General features: G+C 36.2%; 1 protein-coding gene across 1 annotated transcript in view; it reads right to left on the reverse strand.

The window, feature by feature from the left end:
* LOC116888646 (collagen alpha-5(IV) chain-like) overlaps nucleotides 1-21479 on the reverse strand; it is a 760537-nt gene that overhangs the window by 38386 nt on the left and 700672 nt on the right. The window contains exons 30-36 of the mRNA XM_032889937.1: nucleotides 12521-12634; nucleotides 9918-10085; nucleotides 8860-8949; nucleotides 6182-6331; nucleotides 3421-3519; nucleotides 2090-2179; nucleotides 1287-1426 (exon numbers count right to left, since the gene is read on the reverse strand). Coding sequence (XP_032745828.1) covers nucleotides 1287-1426; nucleotides 2090-2179; nucleotides 3421-3519; nucleotides 6182-6331; nucleotides 8860-8949; nucleotides 9918-10085; nucleotides 12521-12634 — 851 coding nt within the window. The remainder of the gene's footprint in view (nucleotides 1-1286; nucleotides 1427-2089; nucleotides 2180-3420; nucleotides 3520-6181; nucleotides 6332-8859; nucleotides 8950-9917; nucleotides 10086-12520; nucleotides 12635-21479) is intronic.

Below are 21479 nucleotides of genomic sequence, written 5' to 3' on the forward strand. Positions count from 1 at the left end.
AGCCCCGCCCCTTGCTAAGGAGTTAGTGGTGATTCGTGGATGCTGGGAGAGGAACAACCAGCTTTCTTCAACAAAGCAGCCCCTGAGAGGTTGCCCATGCTCTATCCAGTATATGGTCCTTCACCACGCATAGATAAGCTCACTTTTTTATGTAAGAAACGGTGGAGAATAATGGAAAAACAATGGGTTGGATTTGATTAAAAATGCATAGAAATTCTCAAACAATAAAAAGATGAAGGGAACTATCTATCAATGTATACTCCAATCAAACATTATAATGTTTTATTTACTATTTTCTTATAAATGCATATAAGTAGAATGTATCAACCAAAATAGAAAAGAAAATCCAACAAAAATCAGGTGATATAGATTATTTAAATAAACGTTAGGTGTTGGTGAATTTGTACATATTAAATTTGCGCACATACTTATGAGTCTAATTGGATGCAAGCATGTAATCATGGATATTATCAGAAAGTGGAGTTAATGCCAGTATTTTTTTTCTCCTCTGAAAAAGCATGTGCATGAGGGTGTGTGACATGTGACTGTTTGTGTGTGTGGGTGTGGGTGTGTTTGTGTATGCCCCCTGCCCCCATTTGTTTTGTACTAACAGTGCTTTAAAAAGCTAGAATAGAGAATTCAAGACCAGCCTAGGCTACATAGTACATTCCAGGCCAGTCTGAGTTACAAAGTGAGAATGCATATCAAAAACATACCAAAAGCAAAACAAACCAACCAAACAAAATCTACATAGCACACATGTAATATTAATTTGAACATTTTAACATAAGCAATACTGTTGATCATATGTACTCTATTGTGCCAGAGATTGCTGGACTCTAATCATCTTGCTTAAATGAAGTTTTGAACATGCCGATCAACACTGACACTTTAGCAAAATAAGGAGGAGAGAGTGTAAAATGAGTGCTTCAGGTTTTCTGTGTATTTAGTTCTTGCAACTGAGGCAGCATTATGTCAACAGGGAAAACTGATAAATAATACTGCAAAGCTTCTTGGCCAGGCCAATTAGTACCACACATGATTTCATACATGTATGTGAAAGGAGATGGACATAGGAAAAACACAGCCCTGTATTTAAGATGATGCTTTTAATATTACCTTTTACTGCTCAAAAGGGATTATTTATTGAGAAAAGGGAAGGAACAGATCCTTTGCTCAGAACAAGCCTTATCATCCTGGGGTTTGTTTACTGAAGAATTAGAAATGAGCACAGTTCAAGTAAAGCTGCACCTTCTCAGACACATGATGAGAATAGGATTGATTACCTTTGGACCAGGAAGACCAGGAAGACCAATGCCTGAAACTCCAGGTTCTCCTTTACTTCCTTTCTGGCCAGGCAACCCAGGAGAGCCAGGTTGTCCAGGACCACCAGGAGGTCCAGGAGGCCCATCTACACCTTGAGGGCCTGTTGAAAATATGAAATGTATAATATTTAATAGGAGAGTCTTTACTCATATCAAACCTAAGATGAATGTGGCCTAGCAAAACTATCTTTGAAAAAAAATTCTGCAAACTGAGTATGTATAATGAGCCTCTCACACAGGCTTATGGAACAACCTATTCCTAAGTAAACTTTGATGAAAGAAATAAAAGCTGGAGAATACATGTGTTTGCGAGTGCTAAGTTTTTAATTTCTTAAAATTCTGTCCTTTATTACTCATAACTATTTTTTGTAGTTATGATGTATACATTAGGTATTTTATAGAGTGTCTTACTCTGATTCTATCAATGCTCAGGGATCATATATACTATCACTTAACTACATATCCAGACCTTATTCTTAACATCTCTTCTGATAAAAAGAGGTGGGGGAAGGAAGTTGGGTCATAGGTCAGTTGGCAGGGTGCTTGCCTTGTATGAATAAAGCTGTAGGTTCAATCCTCCATACATTATAAACATGGCATGGGATCAAGCATTTCCAGTCCCAGTATTTGTGGGATAGATACCAGAGGACTCGCTATATAGCAAGTTCAATGCTAGTTTGTGCTACATGAGATGCTGTCTCAAAGGCTGGGGGAAATGGTGAATATTAATAGGACTAAATGACTGCAACTTTTTCATCACTTACCAGGAAAACCCATGTCGCCAATGTTTCCTTTAGGTCCAGGAGGTCCGGTAAGTCCTGGTGGACCAGGGAGACCAGGAGTACCTTTGGGACCTAGAAAAGTAATGTGGATAATATTAAAGCAAAGAAGTGGCATCATGGAATTGGAAAAATTAATTTCATTGTATTATAGTCTACAGACATAAGTCAGTGCGAAATGGGCAAGGAGTCCTCCAGAAGTCTCTTTAGTATCATACTAGAATATAATTATGCTAATACAGATCTTTAGATTCAACCTCATAAAAATAAAGGCAATTTTATTGAGCACCTTGGTTCTTCTAAACTGATTCCATGCATTTGATGTTCTGTTTGTAGCACATGTCTAACTACCCACTTTCTGTTCTCCCAGATAAATCCAATATAAGAATGTATAATAAAACTTCAGGTTTGCGTCATGACAGCACCCCACTATGATAGTCCTGAGAGAGAGATAAGGTCTCCTGGGTCGATGGAAAGGTGCTAGATTGATCTGGATGTGTTTGAGGACTCCACTTGGAATATCACGGGTGCTTGAGATGAGCTATGTGATGTCACCTATGTGTTTACCAGTGCTAGCATACATGTATTTTTGTTCTTCTTTCACAGTGACTTCCAGCTTTAGGTAAAGAATGCAGAAGATGTTGCACAGAAACCAGGAGTGAATCCATCTTTCTGACTGCATCAAGACAATGTGGTATGAATAAGATGGCAAAGAGTTGGCCTTCATGGCTCTTCTAAAACGATAAAAGCCAGCTGTGTTTTTACTTCCTTGGGGTTGAATTAAAATAAAACAGCTGAACATTTTATGAGAAGTAAGATAAAAACAAGGATAAAAATACCTGTTCACTGTAAGAGCATTTGGGCTGTAACATACTACTAGGAGGGCTGTGAAACTTTTATCCTTGAGATTTTTAAGAATTAAAATTGCAATAATCTGTTTTATATTGCAGAATAATGGACTTGTCTGATGTCAACAAATAATCAAAAACAACTGGAACAGGTGAATTATTCAGGCTTCTTACCGGATAATTGTATTTATATGTTGGAGAAGTTGAAATAAAATACAGCACCTTACTTGAATCAGGGTTCTAAATATATTATGTTGTGAGCAAAATATGAACCTGAATACGCAAAATAGAATGTCATATGTAACTTATCTGTTAAAACTTGGATCAAATGTCAACAATTTTGTCAAGCCTAGCTGCAATTAGCATGAACAGATCCAAATTATCACTAAACTGGATGTATAAAGACACAAATACTTCCTCGGGGATCTCCGTCAGTCATCTAAAGTCACAGTGGTTTATTTTACATACCTGGTAGTCCTGGTGATCCCGGCTGTCCACTCAGCCCAGGTTGCCCTGGGTCTCCAGGTAATCCCTGGTAGCCTTTTGGTCCGGAAAGTCCAGGAATACCTTCCAAAGATAAGCATAAAATTCAAGTTAGGCTGTTTCTTACTAATAAATTAAATGGATTTGCCAAAAAAGCTGCTTAACGGTTGAACTGTACTTAAGAGAAAAGGAGACACTGGTGTTCTCTCTGTGTGTGTCTATCTCTCCATCTCTGTCTCTCTTTGTGTGTGTATGAGTGTGTCTATGTATGTGTGTGCCTGTATGTGTATGTGTGTATGCATGAGTGAGTGTGTCTATGAATGTGTGTGCCTGTGGGAGTGAGTGTGTGTGTGTGTGTGTGTGTGTGTGTGTGTACATGTGTGTATATGTGTGTGTATGTGTTTGTGGAAGAGTGTGTGTTGGGAGACTGCTGAACTTAAACATTTCCCTAATTTTGTGCTCTGTGACAAGTTCTTTTTCTGACAGTTCAATTGATTTCCAAATCATGAAGATAAAGATAAAGTTCATAGGAAAAATGAAAAGATCACCAAAAGATGCAACAGACATCAACTTCAAGATGATGTCTAGGGAAGATAAAATGTTATGGGTAGAAACCATCCGAGACATAGCACTTGGGAGGATAAGGATGCTCGCCAGGGTGTGTGCTACATTTTGGGGATAATGTAACAAACTCTCTTAGAATTGGCAGTGTTAGCTGCAACTTCTTTGCCTCTACCATAGTACAGATATGGATCGTGGATTATTAAGATGGCCCTCGAGAGTGATGGGGTGAAAACTAGCCTATCATTGGATTTGATCCCACGCACTTCAAACAAGAACAACGACAAAATAATGTTCAATGTCTGGCCCTGCTTTCCTGTATCAACAATAACAGTGGCCAAATTGATGGTAATTTGATATACTTTGAACTATTAGTTTCTCCATTTTTACTGTATTCCACCAAGGAATTCAGATCAGCCAAATAAAGTCAAATTTCTCTTTGTCCCTGTCTCGAAGTGTTTTATCATTAATAACCCTACAGTAGAAGTCAAGTATATTTTACTCTCCTATAATTTGCAAAGCCTGGTTAACAGATAAAAGATAATAGTCCCAGGAACTGGTAATTCACATGGGTATTGTAGCATATGCATATGCATACACATCAATCAAACAATCAATCAGAATCTGGGTTTTAAAAGAAGAGATAACAAGAAAGACATTTCATTCTTGTGATCCTAAATTTTACCTCTTTCAGTACTTTGAGAAAAACTTTAACATACAAAATTATTTTAAGGAAAATTTCCATTAAATCATGCCCATGAGAAACTCATAAAATATTTACACATATGCACTACACACATATATTTACAACTGACAACATTGATAGAACACAAAAGAGTAGCAAGTGCTTTCTCAAATAGTACCTTTCGTTTTTATAGATCTCTCTCTCTCTCTCTCTCTCTCTCTCTCTCTCTCTACCTATCTCTCTCTATCTATCTATCTATCTATCTATCTATCTATCTATCTATCTATCTATCTATCTATCTATCTATCTATCTATCTCTATCTATCTATCTATCTATCTATCTATCTATCTATCTATCTATGGGTTTTGATGAACCATTTTTTTTACAATAGTTTTACAATTTAAAACTTGTATACAACATGATACTATTCACCATCATTTGTGAAAAAAAGGGAAAAAAAACCCACCACATTTCATAAATACCAAATTTGCTGTTCTCAAATTATTGTGGCTATATACCATTTTCTCTTTCTATGCTTCTGTGGTACTTCTGGAAACCTGAAGTCTTCTTTAAGTCTATATTATTTATGAATGTATTTACTTATGTATGTATTTATCTATGTCTGCATATACATGTTCATATGTTTGTTGGCACATGCAGGTACACACAGAGGCCAAAAGTTGAACTTGGATGTCTTCATAGATTGTCCACACCTTTGTTTATTGAGGACGAGTCTCTCACTGAACTCAAAAATCTCCCAGAGTTTGCTCACCTGTCTCTGACTCAAATGTGCTAAGATTATAGGCAGATGCCTGTGTTGCTTTTATCTGGTTTCTGGGATTCCAATTTCCACTTTCCTGCTTGCATGACAAACAATTCACTGAGACTACTCCCCAGCTCCCCAAATGTGCCTAAAAATCCCATAGCTCATGACAGGTAAATGACAAAGAACATATTCAAACAGAAATGTCAACAAGGAACATCATGAATCAAATGAAAATATTCAATACCAACATGTTACGTATCTAATTGACTTGTTGAATCCAGTAACTCCAAGTTACTCTCTGGTACTTAAAAATAAACTGTCAGGGGCAAGAGAAGATGAGTCAGTAGGTAAAGGTGCTTTGTGAAAAGCCCAATGTTCAATCCCTGGAATTCACAATGTGAATGGAGAAAATCAACTTCTGAAAGTTGTTTTTTGACTTCTACACACACACACACACACACACACACACACACACACACACACACACACACAGACACACACAGAGACACACGCATTCATGCACACAAACACACACACTAAACATAAATACATATATACATGAATAAATATGTGTAAAATCAAACTTCAGGAACTGGGTGTGTAGTACTCTAAGAGCGTTTTCTAGTATCCATATGACTGTGTTTGTTCGCCTGTAGGACAACTAACAAAAAAACCTAAAAACTAAAACCTAAGATATGTAAAAATACATGTGTGAATATATCCATTCACTTACCTGGTAAGCCAGGATCACCCTTTTCTCCTTTTGATCCCAGGAAATCTGGACGCATTGGTCCAGGAGGACCTGGAAGGCCAGGTTCTCCCTTACCACCCTTTTCTCCTGCAGGGCCAGGGAGACCTGGCTGACCTTGCATGCCGTCATCACCTAAAATCAACAAAGCACATCAAATTTGTTCATCCATAATTAATGAATATAAAATTATCACATGTCTCATAACTTAGGTAAACTAAGCACTCAAAACATACATATAAAAATAATGACATGTGTCTGTGACCCATAACTCTAAAGGTTCTATAGAAATAAAGCAATTTGAAATAGACAAAAAATGTATATAATTTAATGTCTGCCAATAAATTACTTGAGTGCATCCATGTTGACAAATGCAGGTAATTAATCTCTCTCCTTTCTGGACTGTGGTTACAGGCTTACAATAAGGAAAGCCTGAAGTTCGATTCTCAAATTATGGGCTAAACATTTACAATCTTTCAAGTATTCAAATTAGTATATCATCAAACTGAAAAAGAAGACATTTCCAACCTCTGGTATTACAAATGAGACTACTATAAACATGGCGGAGCACTTGTCCTTGTGGTATGGTGGGGCATCTTGAATATATGCCCTAGAGTGGTATAGCTGGGTCTTCAGGTAGAAATATTTCCAATTTTCTGAGGAACCACCAGATTGATTTCTATCATGCTTGTACCAGTTTACAATCTCAACACCAACGGAGGAGTGTTCCTCTTTCTCCGCATCCTCGTCAGCATGTGCTGTCACCTGAGTTTTTGATCTTAGCCATTCTGATTGGTGTGAGGTAGAATTTCTCTATGACTAAGGACTTTGAACATTTCTTTAAGTGCTTCTCAGCCATTCAAGATTCTTCTGTTGTCAATTCACTGTTTAGCTCTGTACCCCATTTTTAATTGGGTTATTTGATTTTGGAGGTTAACTTCTTGAGTTGTTTATATATTTTGGATATTAGTCAGTTCTCTGTGGAATGTAGGGTTAGTGAAGATTTTTTTTCCCAAAAAAATCTGTAGGTTGCCGGTTTGTCCTATTGACTATGTCTTTTATCTTTAAGTTTCATGTGGTCCCATTTATCAATTGTTAATCTTAGAGCCTGAGCCATTGGTGTTCTGTTCAGGAAATGTCACCTTGGGCCAATGAGTTTTGGCTCTTCCCCACTTTCTCTTCTATTACATTCAGTGTATCCGGTTTTATGTGGAGGTCCTTGATCCACTTGAACTTGAGCTTTGTACAGGGTGATACTTATAGATTTATTTTCAAGTTTTCTACATACAGACTACCAGTTAGACCAGCACCTTTTATTAAAGATGCTTTCTTTGTTCCACTGTATGATTTTTGTTTTTGTCTCCCTGTCAAAGATCAAGTGTCCATAGGTGTATGGGTTTATTTTTAGGTCTTCCATTCCATTCCATTGATCTACCTGTGTGTGTCTGTACTAATACCATGCAGGTTTTATTTTTTATCACTATTACTCTGTAGTACAGTTTATGGTCAGGGATGGTGATTCCCCAAGAAGTTCCTTTATTTTTGAGAATTATCTTGGCTATCCTGGGGTTTTTTTTTGTTTGTTTGTTTGTTTGTTTGTTTTGTTTTTCCATATGAAGTTGAGAATTACTCTTTCCTTGTCTGTGAAAAATTGTGTTGGAATTTTGATGGGAATTTGTAATAGCTAGAAGCTGGAAACAACCTAGGTGTCCCTCAACTGAAGAATGGATACAGAAAACATGGTTCATTTACACAATGGGATACAATTCAGCTATTAAAACAAAGACATCAAGAATTTTGCAGCAAACGGATAGAACTAGAAAATATGCTGCTGGAGGAAACTCAGACCCAAAAGGACATGTATGATCTGTACTTACTGATACGTGGATGTTAGCCCAAAGTACAAAATACCTAGGATCCAACCCACACACCTAAGAAGTGTAACAAGCAGAAATGCCCAAGTGAGGATACTTCAATCCCACTTAGAAAGGGGGAGGAAATAAATCACAGGAGGCATAGGGAAGGGGGGGCCTGGGTGGGACAGTGGAGGGGAAAAGGAGAACAGGATCAGGTATGGCAGGGAGGACAGGAGGGGAGCCCAGACGGTCAAGGGAATGAATGGGAGGTGGGTGTGGGAGGGGGGATCCTCTGGAAAGTCCCAGAAACCCGGAGGTGAGACACTCTCGAGACTCTATGGGGGTGACCTTAGCCAAAATGCTGGACAGTGGAGAAGAATCCATCTCCAGTAGATAGGTGAACGGAATCAGAGTTCACCTCCAGTAGATAGACAGGGCATCAAGTGGAAGGATGAGGTTGCCATCCCACAGTCAAAACTTCTGACCCAAAATTGTTCCTGTCTAAAAGAACTGCAGGGACAAAAATTGAGAAGAGTCTGGAGGAAAGGAGGTTCAGTGACTGGCCCAACTTGGAATCCATCTCCTGGTGGTGGTCAGCAAGGCCTGAGATTATTACTAATGTTAAGATGTTCTCGCAGACAAGAGCCTGGCAGGAATGTCCCCTGAGAAGCCGTACCAGCAGCTGACTGAGACAGACAGATGCAGCACTGTGAGTTTTAAAATAGAAAAACCAAAACCTGTATCGAAAGAATTACAATGTTTAGATTTCTTTGTTACACATATCTGTCAGTAAACTCCAGTTCTTACCTTTAAGACCAGGAGCACCACTCCTGCCAGGAGTACCCAAAGGTCCCGGTGGGCCTGGAGGTCCCATCATACCCATTTCGCCTTTGACACCTTTGGAAAATATCAGGTACTAAATTTCCTGGTTTTGGATTTTGGAAAGGTAAGATGGACTTGTAAAGATATCAATCGGGAAATTATTTAGGAATGAAAGGAAAGCACAGTGAGATTTTACCCTTTATTACTGTAAGCTTAGCCCTCATTCCTGAACAAAACTCAATAGTTACTCACTCCCAAGGCTACATAAGAAACTTCACTAACCAAGGTGCCCTGAAACTAACTCTGCCCCCCATCTCTCTCTCCCTCCTTCCTTCCCTTCTCCCCCACTCTGCCCATCCCCAGAAAGCACGTTTTTATCTTTATTTTATGTGTATGTGTATTTTGGCTGAGTATGTCTGGGCGGTGCACCATGTGCATGTATACTCCCAGAGGCCGGAAGAGGGCACTTTATCCCCTGGGACTGGAATTACAGACAGTTGGGAGCTGCCTTGTGAGAGCTGGGAATCCAACCACAGTCCTCTGAAAGAATAGCCAGTGATTTTAACCGAGAAATTCTTTCTTTGGGAAGCCGCTTGCAATGGAAGGATGATAAAAAGATGAGAAGAAGCATTATGAATCATTAGATGTCACATGAGCTAAAGAATGCCCAAGTGTCAGGAGAGTGTCACCATAGAGTTGGATTCTTCAACTCTTATCATGCTCACTGGAGTCATATGAATTGTAGAAATAAATCTGTTAAAAGCACCTTTTGATTTCTGACACAAAGAATCTTAAGCAAAATGTATGAAAAGTTACCTTAAACCATCATATTTTGGATCATTTGTTATATAGTAATATATAACTGGTATTGTCACATGGTTAAAAATTATAGTGAAAACACCAATGGAGTTTCTAACACTCATACCCTTAACACTCTTCCTTAATAGATAGTGTCAATTCATAAAATGCAGTAGAAAATTATTTGTCAGTCATATTAATATTAGTTTAATTGATCCATAGTCAGACAGATTATTAAACATTACCTGGAAATCCAGGGACACCTGCTCTTCCAGGGTTACCAGGTGATCCTGGAGGTCCTATAAGACCAGGGGCTCCAGGGAGCCCTGGACTACCTCTCTCTCCAGGGAGTCCTGGAACATCAAGCCCAGGAGGTCCTGGATCTCCCTTCTCTCCTGGTATTCCATGTAAGCCTAGTTAACAAAATATTAATATTATAAGTATTGATGTAGTCTCCACATGATCGATCTGGTAATTTTTCTAGCAAAGAAATTACATGATCTGTATGTGATAAACTTGGAAGAGTACATTACAGAAACTTTAGCCCTTGTGCGTGTAAAAATGATTAATGAGAATCCAGCTTTAACATTTTAAATCATATTTCTTGAAGAGATATTTCCTCAAGTTGTTTTGGTAAAAAAAACAATTTTTGAAAAATGTCCAGTGAATTTTTGACTAACTTTTTAATTAAGTACATTTTTAACCCAAACCATGAAAAAGGAGCCCAGTTTTCTGATTATATTATTCAATAAATAGGATCATAGCTTTAAATCATTGAATTTGTTACATTTTCGAATGCACACTCTCAATGTTTAACTCATTGTAGATTGTTAAAACAGTATGCTTTGTCATTGGCCCACTGACCACAGTTGGATTTTCACTGTTCCATTACAGTACCAGTTATTAGTGTTGACCCCTTTGAATAAGTCAATTTGTTTTGGTTTGATCTGGGCTTTGTCTTTACATGTTGTTTTAATAATAGATACAATCAGTTCTTACCCTTTTGTATTAAGTTTTCTGTTGCATTATCTTGTTTTAAGTTTTATTTTAAATTTTATACTTAATGCTATTATTTGGTATTACATTTTCTGTTGCAAAAGAAAACAAGCATATTATATAAGCTGGCAGTTTCTGTAATGCATTATAACTCAGGCTTAGCAAGATATTAGCAGTGTTCTTGATGATCACTCCTCTATGTAAGAAACAAGATAGACTAAAATGTGTTAAATTAGTATTTTACTTTGGCGATGATAACATTTATCTCAAAAATAAATTTATATGTTGAGAGTTCATTGAATAATTTTTCATTCTATTTTTGTTAACTTCTGAATGTGATTGATATTAAAGTCTATGGCAACGAAAATTCAGGCAAATGCATGAACGTGAATCAGAAGTTAATAACTGAAACTCTTCTGATACTATGCAGCCTTTATGATCAATACACAGGCATATGCTGATGGGGTGGAAGAAAGCAGTATAGAAATAGAGTAGGAGAAATTTTCACAAAATAATCACCAGGTATTAGCTATAGTTTAAGTATTGTAGTAAATATTACAATTTTATATTTTATTCAGATGCCTGTTAACAATGTAAAAGAAACAACAAAATACAAAAGAAAGGATAAAATTATTTCATTTTTCTTTGTGTAAAACCAGTTTAAGTCTGTAATAGTCAAATTAAAAATACTTCTTTCTTCAAAATTCCACTGCTATACAGGTTGGGCCGAATTGTTTTTTGTTTCGTTTTGTTCTTTTATTTGAATGATGAAACAACCTTGTTCAAAACATGAGTCCAAGGTTTCTTATGTTTCAATCAGTAACAACATACCAGGGGCCATAAAAAGTACAATGGGCTGTCAAATCGAGTTTTAAGATAGTACATGAATAAAAAAAATCATTATGGGTGTTTTTTTGTGGTATATAATCATTTTTATTAGATACATTTCTTTACTTACATTGCAAATGTTATTCCCTTTTCTGGTTTCCTGTCCATAAGCCTGGGTGTTTTATATTGTTAATCACAGTTTTGGAACTCTTAATTCAATAACCAACAGCATACCTGGTGTCACTTAAGATCAAAGTACAATGTGTTCAATATATGGGTGTCTGATTTGTGGTCAACTTTCTGATGTGTTCATATGAATTAACAAAACGAATGTTGCAGGGCCGACAATGTCCCTTAGTATACCTGAGTAAATAGATAATGTGAATTTACTCAGAATCCACAATTAGCACAGACTTTCTTACAAATATAGACCAGCCATATGATTCTTTATCTATGGAGGCAAAACCACTAGCTACATGTTTACAAAACCTTTTCAACTATCGAACTGAAAGGAAGAGCATCTTAGTGCGCTCAGTTACAAAGTTTTTTTCCAGTATAGAAGTGAAAAGAGGAAATCGAATTTATTCCTTTGAAATAAGAGGAAGTAAAATGCCTATGGTGTTTCTCTATAGAACAATTCTTGTGGAACCCTGGACAATGGTTTTCATGTGTTAATAACTTACATAAGTTCTACAGACAAGTCCTGTATGTTGCTGCATTACAACTACTCTGGTCTGAAACAATAAGCACTAACAGTTTGAGGTCTGCCTTTTTAAAACTCTATTGTTCAATGATTATACGGTAATGGTAACTGCAATTATCAAATTTTATTATTAGAATAGATGGATTTTTAGATGAACAGAAGGGGAAATCATCAAGTATTAAATTATCTCTGATGCTGTGACCTATAAGTCACAATTTGATAAAATTATATACATACATGGATTACCTCTGTAATCCCATTACAGGTAGACATTCATATCCACTGCAGGTCCTATAAGAGGCACATTTACTGAAATCTTACCAGGTTGGCCTATTGGCCCTGGAGTCCCTGGTGGTCCTGGTGGTCCCTGAAGACCAATTCCTGGCAGCCCTGGTGGCCCTATTGGGCCAGGTTGTCCATTTGGTCCAGCATCACCTTTTTAAAAAAGCACAGTTTACCTATTAAAATACCAGTAATTTTTTCCTTTTCCTTTATTCTTCTCTCATACAATGCATCCCCAACAGTAGTTTTGCCTCCCCCCACCCCCCCCACTCCCCCTACTCCCCTCTAGTATCATCTCTTTCACCCAGATCCACCGCTCCTGTTTCCCTTCAGAAAAGAGCAGGCCTCCCGGGGTTATCAACCAAACACAGCAGAACAAGAGGCAATAAAACTAGTTTATCCAGGAAGAAAAGGACAAGTAAGTACCCAATGCAAAAATCCCATTCCCAGTCGAAGCCTTATTTAACACAGGGCCAAATGACAATACTTGTCTTAACTTCTCAAAACAGCAACAAGATTATAGCTTACTTCATACTGGGTAACTCTTTGGTTATAAAAATGTAGCTTTTAGTCACTTGTACTTTAAGCAGATAAATTTCAACATCTTCCTTTTAATTATTAATTTGGGATTATGACTGAAAATATGCTCAAGATTCTCTCGTCTTGCCTACAATATTTTGACATTTGAAACTTCACTCTCTGAATTTCCTCTCATTCACACTTTTCAAAATGATTATATGTATTAAAATTTGCTTAGGGATCATTGAAGAAGAGGGATGGGAGTGAATGTAAGAGTCAGAAGTCAGGACTGTCCAGAGAAAACCAGTGTCTTCTGGATATGACAGGGCAGCTGCATTTAGGGACTCAACAGTAGTTGTAGTCACCTGCACATGCTCAAACCAATATATGGTCTTGCTCAGGGAGGAGAGGAGCTCATGAGTCTCCATTCCTAGTAGAGGAACATTTTACTGCTGATGGCTTTTAGGGAAGGGAAGGTCAGTTTTCTTTAAGGTGGTATGTTGTTTTTGTTCTGATGTGAGATGCACACATTGGACCTAGTGCGTTACTTTTTAAGATGATGTAAAATGAGGAGGCATGGAGAGGTGAAGGATAGATCCTGACGGCATTATAGGTAAGAGGAAGAAAACTACAGAGTATGTAAGAATTGCTATAAAAGAAACTAACGAAAACATTGTATTTTAAAGACCTGTTCTTTCTTTACACTGGGATGAGTTCTGAGAAATGTATACAGTTGTGTAACTGCCACTGAAATCCAGATTAAGAACCATCTCGGCAATCCTCAAAAGAACCAGTGATCAGTTGTTGGGCTGCTTCTCCACATCCCAATTTTCTTGCAGCTACTGTCTACTTTATTTCTTACAGGTTTTCCATTTCCAGAATGTCACAAATGCAATTACGCAGTATGTAGCTTCTTGAATATGTCTTTTTTTCACTTAATATGACGCATTTGAGATTCATTTATGCATGTTGTGTATACAGACATCCAATTGTTTTAGCACTGTTTGTTGAAAAGATTTATCTTCCTACTGAAATTGACTGTGTACATTTTTGAAAGATACATGTTGGGCTAAGATTTATGTCAGCACTTAGAATGTATGTTTAGCATGCATGAGGTCCTGGACTTGATTCCTAACACCACAGATCGAATATTTCATCGTATAGGTACATTACATTGTGTTAGTCTTCATTGTTTGATAGACATTTGGGCTGTTTTCAATTCTTGATTATGAATAAAGCTTCTATGAACAGACACTTACACAGATATGTTTTACACAGAGCTTCATAGTTTCCTTTAATAGATGCTTAGAAGTGAGTTTGTTGTTTCAGAGAGTAAGACTGTGTTTTACTTTCTAATATACTGGCACAACATTTTCAAAGTTTTTGGTCCTGTGCTAAAGATTAAAGGGGCTGCACTGTTTTGGATTTTAACTGGCTGTATGCAAAACTCAGTTATATATACTTGGTGGCATTATTTCTTGTTCTTGAGAAGAAATCTCTTACAGTTATGTACCTATCTAACTGCTGCTTAAACCTACATTTTTCAGATGACTGTACTAAAGATTCTTACATGCATTTGCTTACAATTTTAATGCTTTCGGGGGTGAAATATAAAGATATTTAAATTGTTGCCAATATTTTTCAACTCTACTTTTAAATTTATAAATATTATGCTTGCAAATACTTTGTTAGATACATAATATGAAAATATTTTATTTTAATGAAGTCCAAATTAGCAGTTTTCTATTTCATGATTTTTTTAGTGTCTTGTCCAACAATTTTTGTCTAGATTATGACCATAAAGAGTTTTGTTCTTACTAAAGCTGATAAACAACTTCAGCAAAGTGGCTGGGTATAAAATTAACTCAAATAAATCAGGAGCCTTCCTCTACACAGAAGAAGAGAAAACAAGCCGAGAAAGAAATTAGGGAAACGACACCCTTCATAATAGACCCAAATAATATAAAAGTACCTCGTGTGACTTTAACCAAGCAAGTAAAAGATCTGTACAATAAGAACTTCAAGACACTGAAGAAAAGAAATTGAAGAAGACCTCAGAAGATGGAAAGATCTCCCATGCTCATGGATTGGCAGGATTAATATAGTAAAAATGGCCATTTTACCAAAAGCAATCTACAGATTCAATGCAATCCCCATCAAAATACCAATCCAATTCTTCAAAGAGTTAGACAGAACAATTTGCAAATTCATCTGGAATAACAAAAAACCCAGGATAGCTAAAACTATCCTCAACAATAAAAGGACTTCAGGGGAATCACTATCCCCTGAACTCAAGCAGTATTACAGAGCAATAGTGATAAAACTGCATGGTATTGGTACAGAGACAGACAGATAGACCAATGGAACAGAATTGAAGACCCAGAAATGAACCCACACACCTATGGTCACTTGATTTTTTTGACAAAGAGACAAATCCATCCAATGGAAAAAATATTTTCAGCAAATGGTGCTGGTTCAACTGGAGGTCAACATGTAGAAGAATGCAGATCGATCCATGCTTATCACCCTGTACAAAGCTTAAGTCCAAGTGGATCAAGGACCTCCACATCAAACCAGACACACTCAAACCAATAGAAGAAAAACTAGGGAAGCATCTGGAACACAGGGCACTGGAAAAAAAAATTTCCTGAACAAAACACCAATGGCTTATGCTCTAAGATCAAGAATGACAAATGGGATCTCATAAAAACTGCAAAGCTTCTGTAAGGCAAAGGACACTGTGGTTGGGACAAAGCGGCAACCAACAGATTGGGAAAAAAGATCTTTACCAATCCTACAACAGATAGAGGCCTTATATCCAAAATATACAAAGAACTCAAGAAGTTAGACCGCGGGGACAAATAACCCTATTAAAAAATAGGGGTTCAGAGCTAAACAAAAGAATTCACAGCTGAGGAATTCCGAATGGCTGAGAAACACCTAAAGAAATGTTCAACATCTTTAGTCATCAGGGAAATGCAAATCAAAACAACCCTGAGATTCCACCTCATACCAGTGAGAATGGCTAAGATAAAAAACTCAGGTGACAGCAAATGCTGGCGAGGATGTGGAGAAAGAGGAACACTCCTCCATTGTTGGTGGGATTGCAGACTGGTACAACCATTCTGGAAATCAGTCTGGAGGTTCCTCAGAAAATTGGACATTAAACTGCCTGAGGATCCAGCTATACCTCTCCTGGGCATATACCCAAAAGATGCCCCAACATATAAAAAAGACACGTGCTCCACTATGTTCATCGCAGCCTTATTTATAATAGCCAGAAGCTGGAAAGAACCCAGATGCGCTTCAACAGAGGAATGGATACAGGAAATGTGGTACATCTACACAATGGAATATTACTCAGCTATCAAAAACAACGACTTTATGAAATTAAATAGGCAAATGGTTGGAACTGGAAAATATCATCCTGAGTGAGCTAACCCAATCACAGAAAAGACATACATGGCATGCACTCATTGATAAGTGGCTGTTAGCCCAAATGCCTGAATTACCCTAGATGCACAGAACACATGAAACTCAAGACGGATGATCAAAATGTGAATGCTTCACTCCTTCTTTAAAGGGAACAAGAATACCCTTGGCAGGAAGAGAGAGGCAAAGATTAAAACAGAGACTGAAGAAACACCCATTCAGAGCCTGCCCCACATGTGGCCCATACATATACAGCCACCCAATTAGACAAGATGGATGAAGCAAAGAAGTGCAGACCGACAGGAGCGGATGTAGATCGATCCTGAGAGACACAGCCAGAATACAGCAAATACAGAGGCGAATGCCAGCAGCAAACCACTGAACTGAGAATAGGACCCCCGTTGAAGGAATCAGAGAATGAACTGGAAGACCTTGAAGGGGCTCTTGAGGACCCCATATGTACAACAATGCCAAGCAACCAGAGCTTCCCAGGGGACTAAGCCACTACCTAAAGACTATACATGGACTGACCCTGGACTCTGACCTCATAGGTAGCAATGAATATCCTAGTAAGAGCACCAGTGGAAGGGAAGCCCTGGGTCCTGCTAAGAGACTGAACCCCCAGTGAACTAGACTGTCGGGGGAGGGCGGCAATGGGGGAGGGTGGGAGGGAACACCCATAAGGAAGGGGGAGGAAGGGGATGTTGCCCCGAAACCGGAAAGGAATAACACTTTTCGAAATGTACATAAGAAATACTCAAGTTAATAAAAAAAAAAAATGGTAGATACCAAAAAAAAAAAATACTCAAGTTAATAAAAAAAAAAAAGAAAAAAAAGAAAAAAAAAAAAAAAAGACTGTATCAAGTTTTCAAATCAAATTCTTTGAACTCTCTAACATAGAACATTCTTAATTTGTTTTGACTACTGTAAGGTGTTCTTTTCCACATAAATGTTTGGATAATTACAAACTTCTGCTTTGTTTTCCTTAATGGCATGGCTAGTCTATACATTAATTTGGGCAGACTTTTTATCTTAAGAAAATTGGGCCTGCCAGTACACCGGCATAATGTATCATTTTATCTTTTTTTATATTTGGCTTATGTCAATGCTGCTATTTTTGTAGCAATTTATTACCATATAAATACTGCATTATTGTTATATATACATATATATATATAAATATATTTAAATTGTCATGTCATATATATATATCAGAACATTATGATATTTGCTGCTATTTTAAATAATACTTTTTTCTAATTCTAATTTGTAAAAACTTCATTTTGTTTTTTATATAGTGGGCCCTAATACTCATATTACAAAATTGACTTTTTGTTCCAAAGGTTTTATGTAAGATGATTTTCTAAATTTAAAAAGTTATATCATGTACGAATAGATAATTTCTTCCTTTCCAATCTGTATGCTTTTATTTGTCTTATACAATAGCTAAATATTTTCTGTATAATAATGATTTTTTTTTTAGAAAACAACTCTTTGTTGTATCCCATTTTTGGAAAAGCATCAGTAATTCACAATCAACCATACTGGATTACGCTTTTTATAAATTATATAAGGCTTATCATAAAAGATTATATCATAAAAAAGGACCTTTTGGTATCTCAATGTTGATGACAAGTTTTTTTTTCTGAAACAGAGCTTCCACTGCCCTTCTGAGTGGCCTAAAATCAAGTCTTCTTGAACTTGAGGCAATCCATCTGCCTCAACCCACTATAGGCTGAGTCTAGAGGCTGGCTAACAGAGTTTCTTCAGTTTGTAATTTTCTAAAAGTATTTTTTTTTTCAGAAATGCATGCTGAATTTTATCAAATAATTTTAGCAATATTTCAGGTAATAGCATAGATGTAATTGTTTGGACTGTCCAAATAGCAAATTATGCTGAATACCTTTTCAGACATCAAAGCAGCTTGCATTCTGAAGATCGTGATGGTCATGAAGGTCATGCTAGAGTTTCTTTTTATATATTGTAATATTTGATGTGTTACTGTTGTTTGGAGAAACTTTTCTTTCTTTATTGGATATTTTTTTTATTTACATTTCAAACATTATCCCCCTTTTCCCAGTTTCCTGTCCATAAGCCCCCTATGCCATCCCCCTCACCCTACTTCTATGAGGGTGCCCCCAGCCATCCACCTAACTCTTCCTGCCTTCCCGCCCTGACATTGCTAATCAAGCAAAACATTCCAAACTCTATTAGGAAAAAATATAGAAATTTAAAATTCCTTCAAAATATCAAACAGATACAATGGTAAAAAATGTTCATGTTTTCAAATAGGCTCCCATTTCATTTTTTCATAAAATCATGTTTTAAAACACTTAGTAGGTATCTTTCTTAAAAGACTATCAGTAGATTATCATTCAGAATATTTGATTTGTAATTTTTCTCATGAGCTGAGAAAGATAAAGTGTTGGGAAACACTACAACTTTAGTGGATTTACATCCATTCAAAAATTAGGTGGTCAAATATATCGGGTATTAATAAAAGAATTTCTTAACAGGTTGTCTCAATACTATTTTGGGGATTTTCTACAATAAACCTATTCTGGCTAAAATTAAGTTGAGCTATATATTGATTTAATGAAAATCAATTCAGCATGATTTGGGAATATAAATTTAATTCAGACAATTCTCCAAAATATTTATCATGAGAATTATTCTTGCAAATGAACAATGAAAATAAAATTAGCCAAGCTAATTATGTTAAAACTTTTGCATTTTTTTTATATTTATGATATCAAGTTCAAGATGGTTAAATTAGTGAGAAATGACATATGAATATCAACGGGCAAAGAGGGAAAATGAGTCTCTTTAAATGATAGTTAATTCACTCACAGTAGGGGACATGTACATTTGAACTATGTTGAGAAGAAGAAAGGGCAAAAATACTTAGGTGCATAAAGTTTAAAAATTTTAACAAGAAAAAATATATATCCATGTAAACAAAATGATACTAAAGGATAGTTAAACAGATGAGGGAAACAGGATTGGCAGCACAGAAAGGACCCATCCATATACAGTAATTGATGTGATAGATATGGCCAAATAATCTACTGTTGGGCTTCTATTTTAAATAAGTGATATTAATACAAAGTATTTGAGATTAATGACACTATAGGTCTGAATGTCTAGGCAGTGCCTGGCAGGTACATATGTCTTAGATAAGACACAAAATTAAAATAATAGAAAACACAAATAAAAACAATAAATCAAAACTTGTAACAAAAAAAAACACTATAGAAATTAAATAGGTAAATCAACACAGGAATAAAATATCCTGAGTTTACTTTCCAAATGACAAGTATTCAGGGTATACTGAAACACCTTCAACTTAAGACACAGCACAGTCCATCAATTCAAACCACAGTGTTTGTCTAAAAAACCCACAAGAGCAGATAAAAAAGCTGGCCATCCTATATCATCAGAGAAATTAAATTGGATTACGTAATTTATAATACTACCACAAAGAAGTAAAAACTTTAATATCAGATAGAATCATGATTAACTGAAAATATTTTACTAGTGTGAATTTTGAAATCCATTTTAGAGAAAAAGATCTAATAGTTCTTATACAAGTGAGCACATACGCATGAGCACAGTTCTAATCTTAGCTAAGCATGTATAAAGCATACCTCAAAACATGTATCCACCAAAAGACTCTGAAGTTCTTTAAACAGCTCTTCATAATACTTTGAACTTGACAAAACCCAGAGATTCTAACAATGGCATCTTTCAAAAAATTTAGTAGATATAAGAACTAGCAAGGATATTTTTTTCTAAAAATATGCACAGTGAAAGATATTTCCATAAGAATGTGTCCTTATTGCATGATTCTACATTTAAGGTTTCTAGGACAGACAAAATAATACTAGTTCTAAAAAGCTTCATAACAATATTGGTATGGTTGTTACAAACTAATTGGAACCTTGAATACTAGTTCTAAAAAGCTTCATAACAATATTGGTATGGTTGTTACAAACTAATTAAACCTTGAATAAGGCCAGTTTCTTTGTGTGTGTGTGTGTGTGTGTGTGTGTGTGTGTGTGTATTCAGGGTGTGTACCAGGCAGGAAAATCAGATACAATGAGCTGCATCCCCAGCCCTGAATATAAGTGATATTAGATTGTGTTTGTCACTACATCCATGGATTTTTTATAGAAACAAAAACACATAGAAAACCTTATATATACCTGCTGAATATTTAGGAGATGAGTACAACATCTGCAACTTGTTTTGTATTCATGAAAAAGAAATTGATGATTATATATATAGTATGTATAGATGGACAGACATATGAGAAAATACATAATAAAAACATTCATTATCACCATACTGTGGTGGGTGTATATAGGGTGTCATGGCATTGTCTTTTTCTACACTGTATTATATATAACATTTCCATTTCTTGGGGTGAGGAATGAATCCAGGTCCTTCACACATACCAAAGGGCAAAGTTCCCTGATGTGCAACTCTATCTCTAGCTAATACATCTGTAATATTTTATTTAAAAAATTTTAATGAGACAAAATTTTTTTAACTAGGACCCAAGCAGCAGGCCTAGATAGTCACATGATGTACACAGTTCTTTAATGTTCCTGTGTATTTGAAAACTTTACAATGGAATGCTTTAAAGTCTACTGAAAAATCTACTTATTTCCATCAGGTTAGAAAAAGCCAGGAGATATTTGTGTTTTTGTTTTGTTTTGTTTTATCCATTATTGGGTAGGGGTTGGAAGAAACAAGTGCTTCACTCATTGTTGCTGGGAGTGTACAATGGCTCAGACAGACAGACATTTCACACTATTTATACTCTTACCTTTTACTAAGAAAGTTAATTTTTGCTCTTCTAGTCTACTATTGTACCTGCACATATCTAAATTACATGTGTGACATTATTTGCAATCAGATATTATGTAGTCACTGATAGTATACCCATGCAATTCAATACGAGGCCACTGAATTCTGTTAAATTTAAATTATATGAAGTAATTCTTAAATTATGAAATTATACAAAATGAATAAATCAAAAGGC

Source organism: Rattus rattus, chromosome X (assembly GCF_011064425.1).
Source record: "Rattus rattus isolate New Zealand chromosome X, Rrattus_CSIRO_v1, whole genome shotgun sequence".
Lineage (NCBI taxonomy): Eukaryota > Metazoa > Chordata > Mammalia > Rodentia > Muridae > Rattus > Rattus rattus.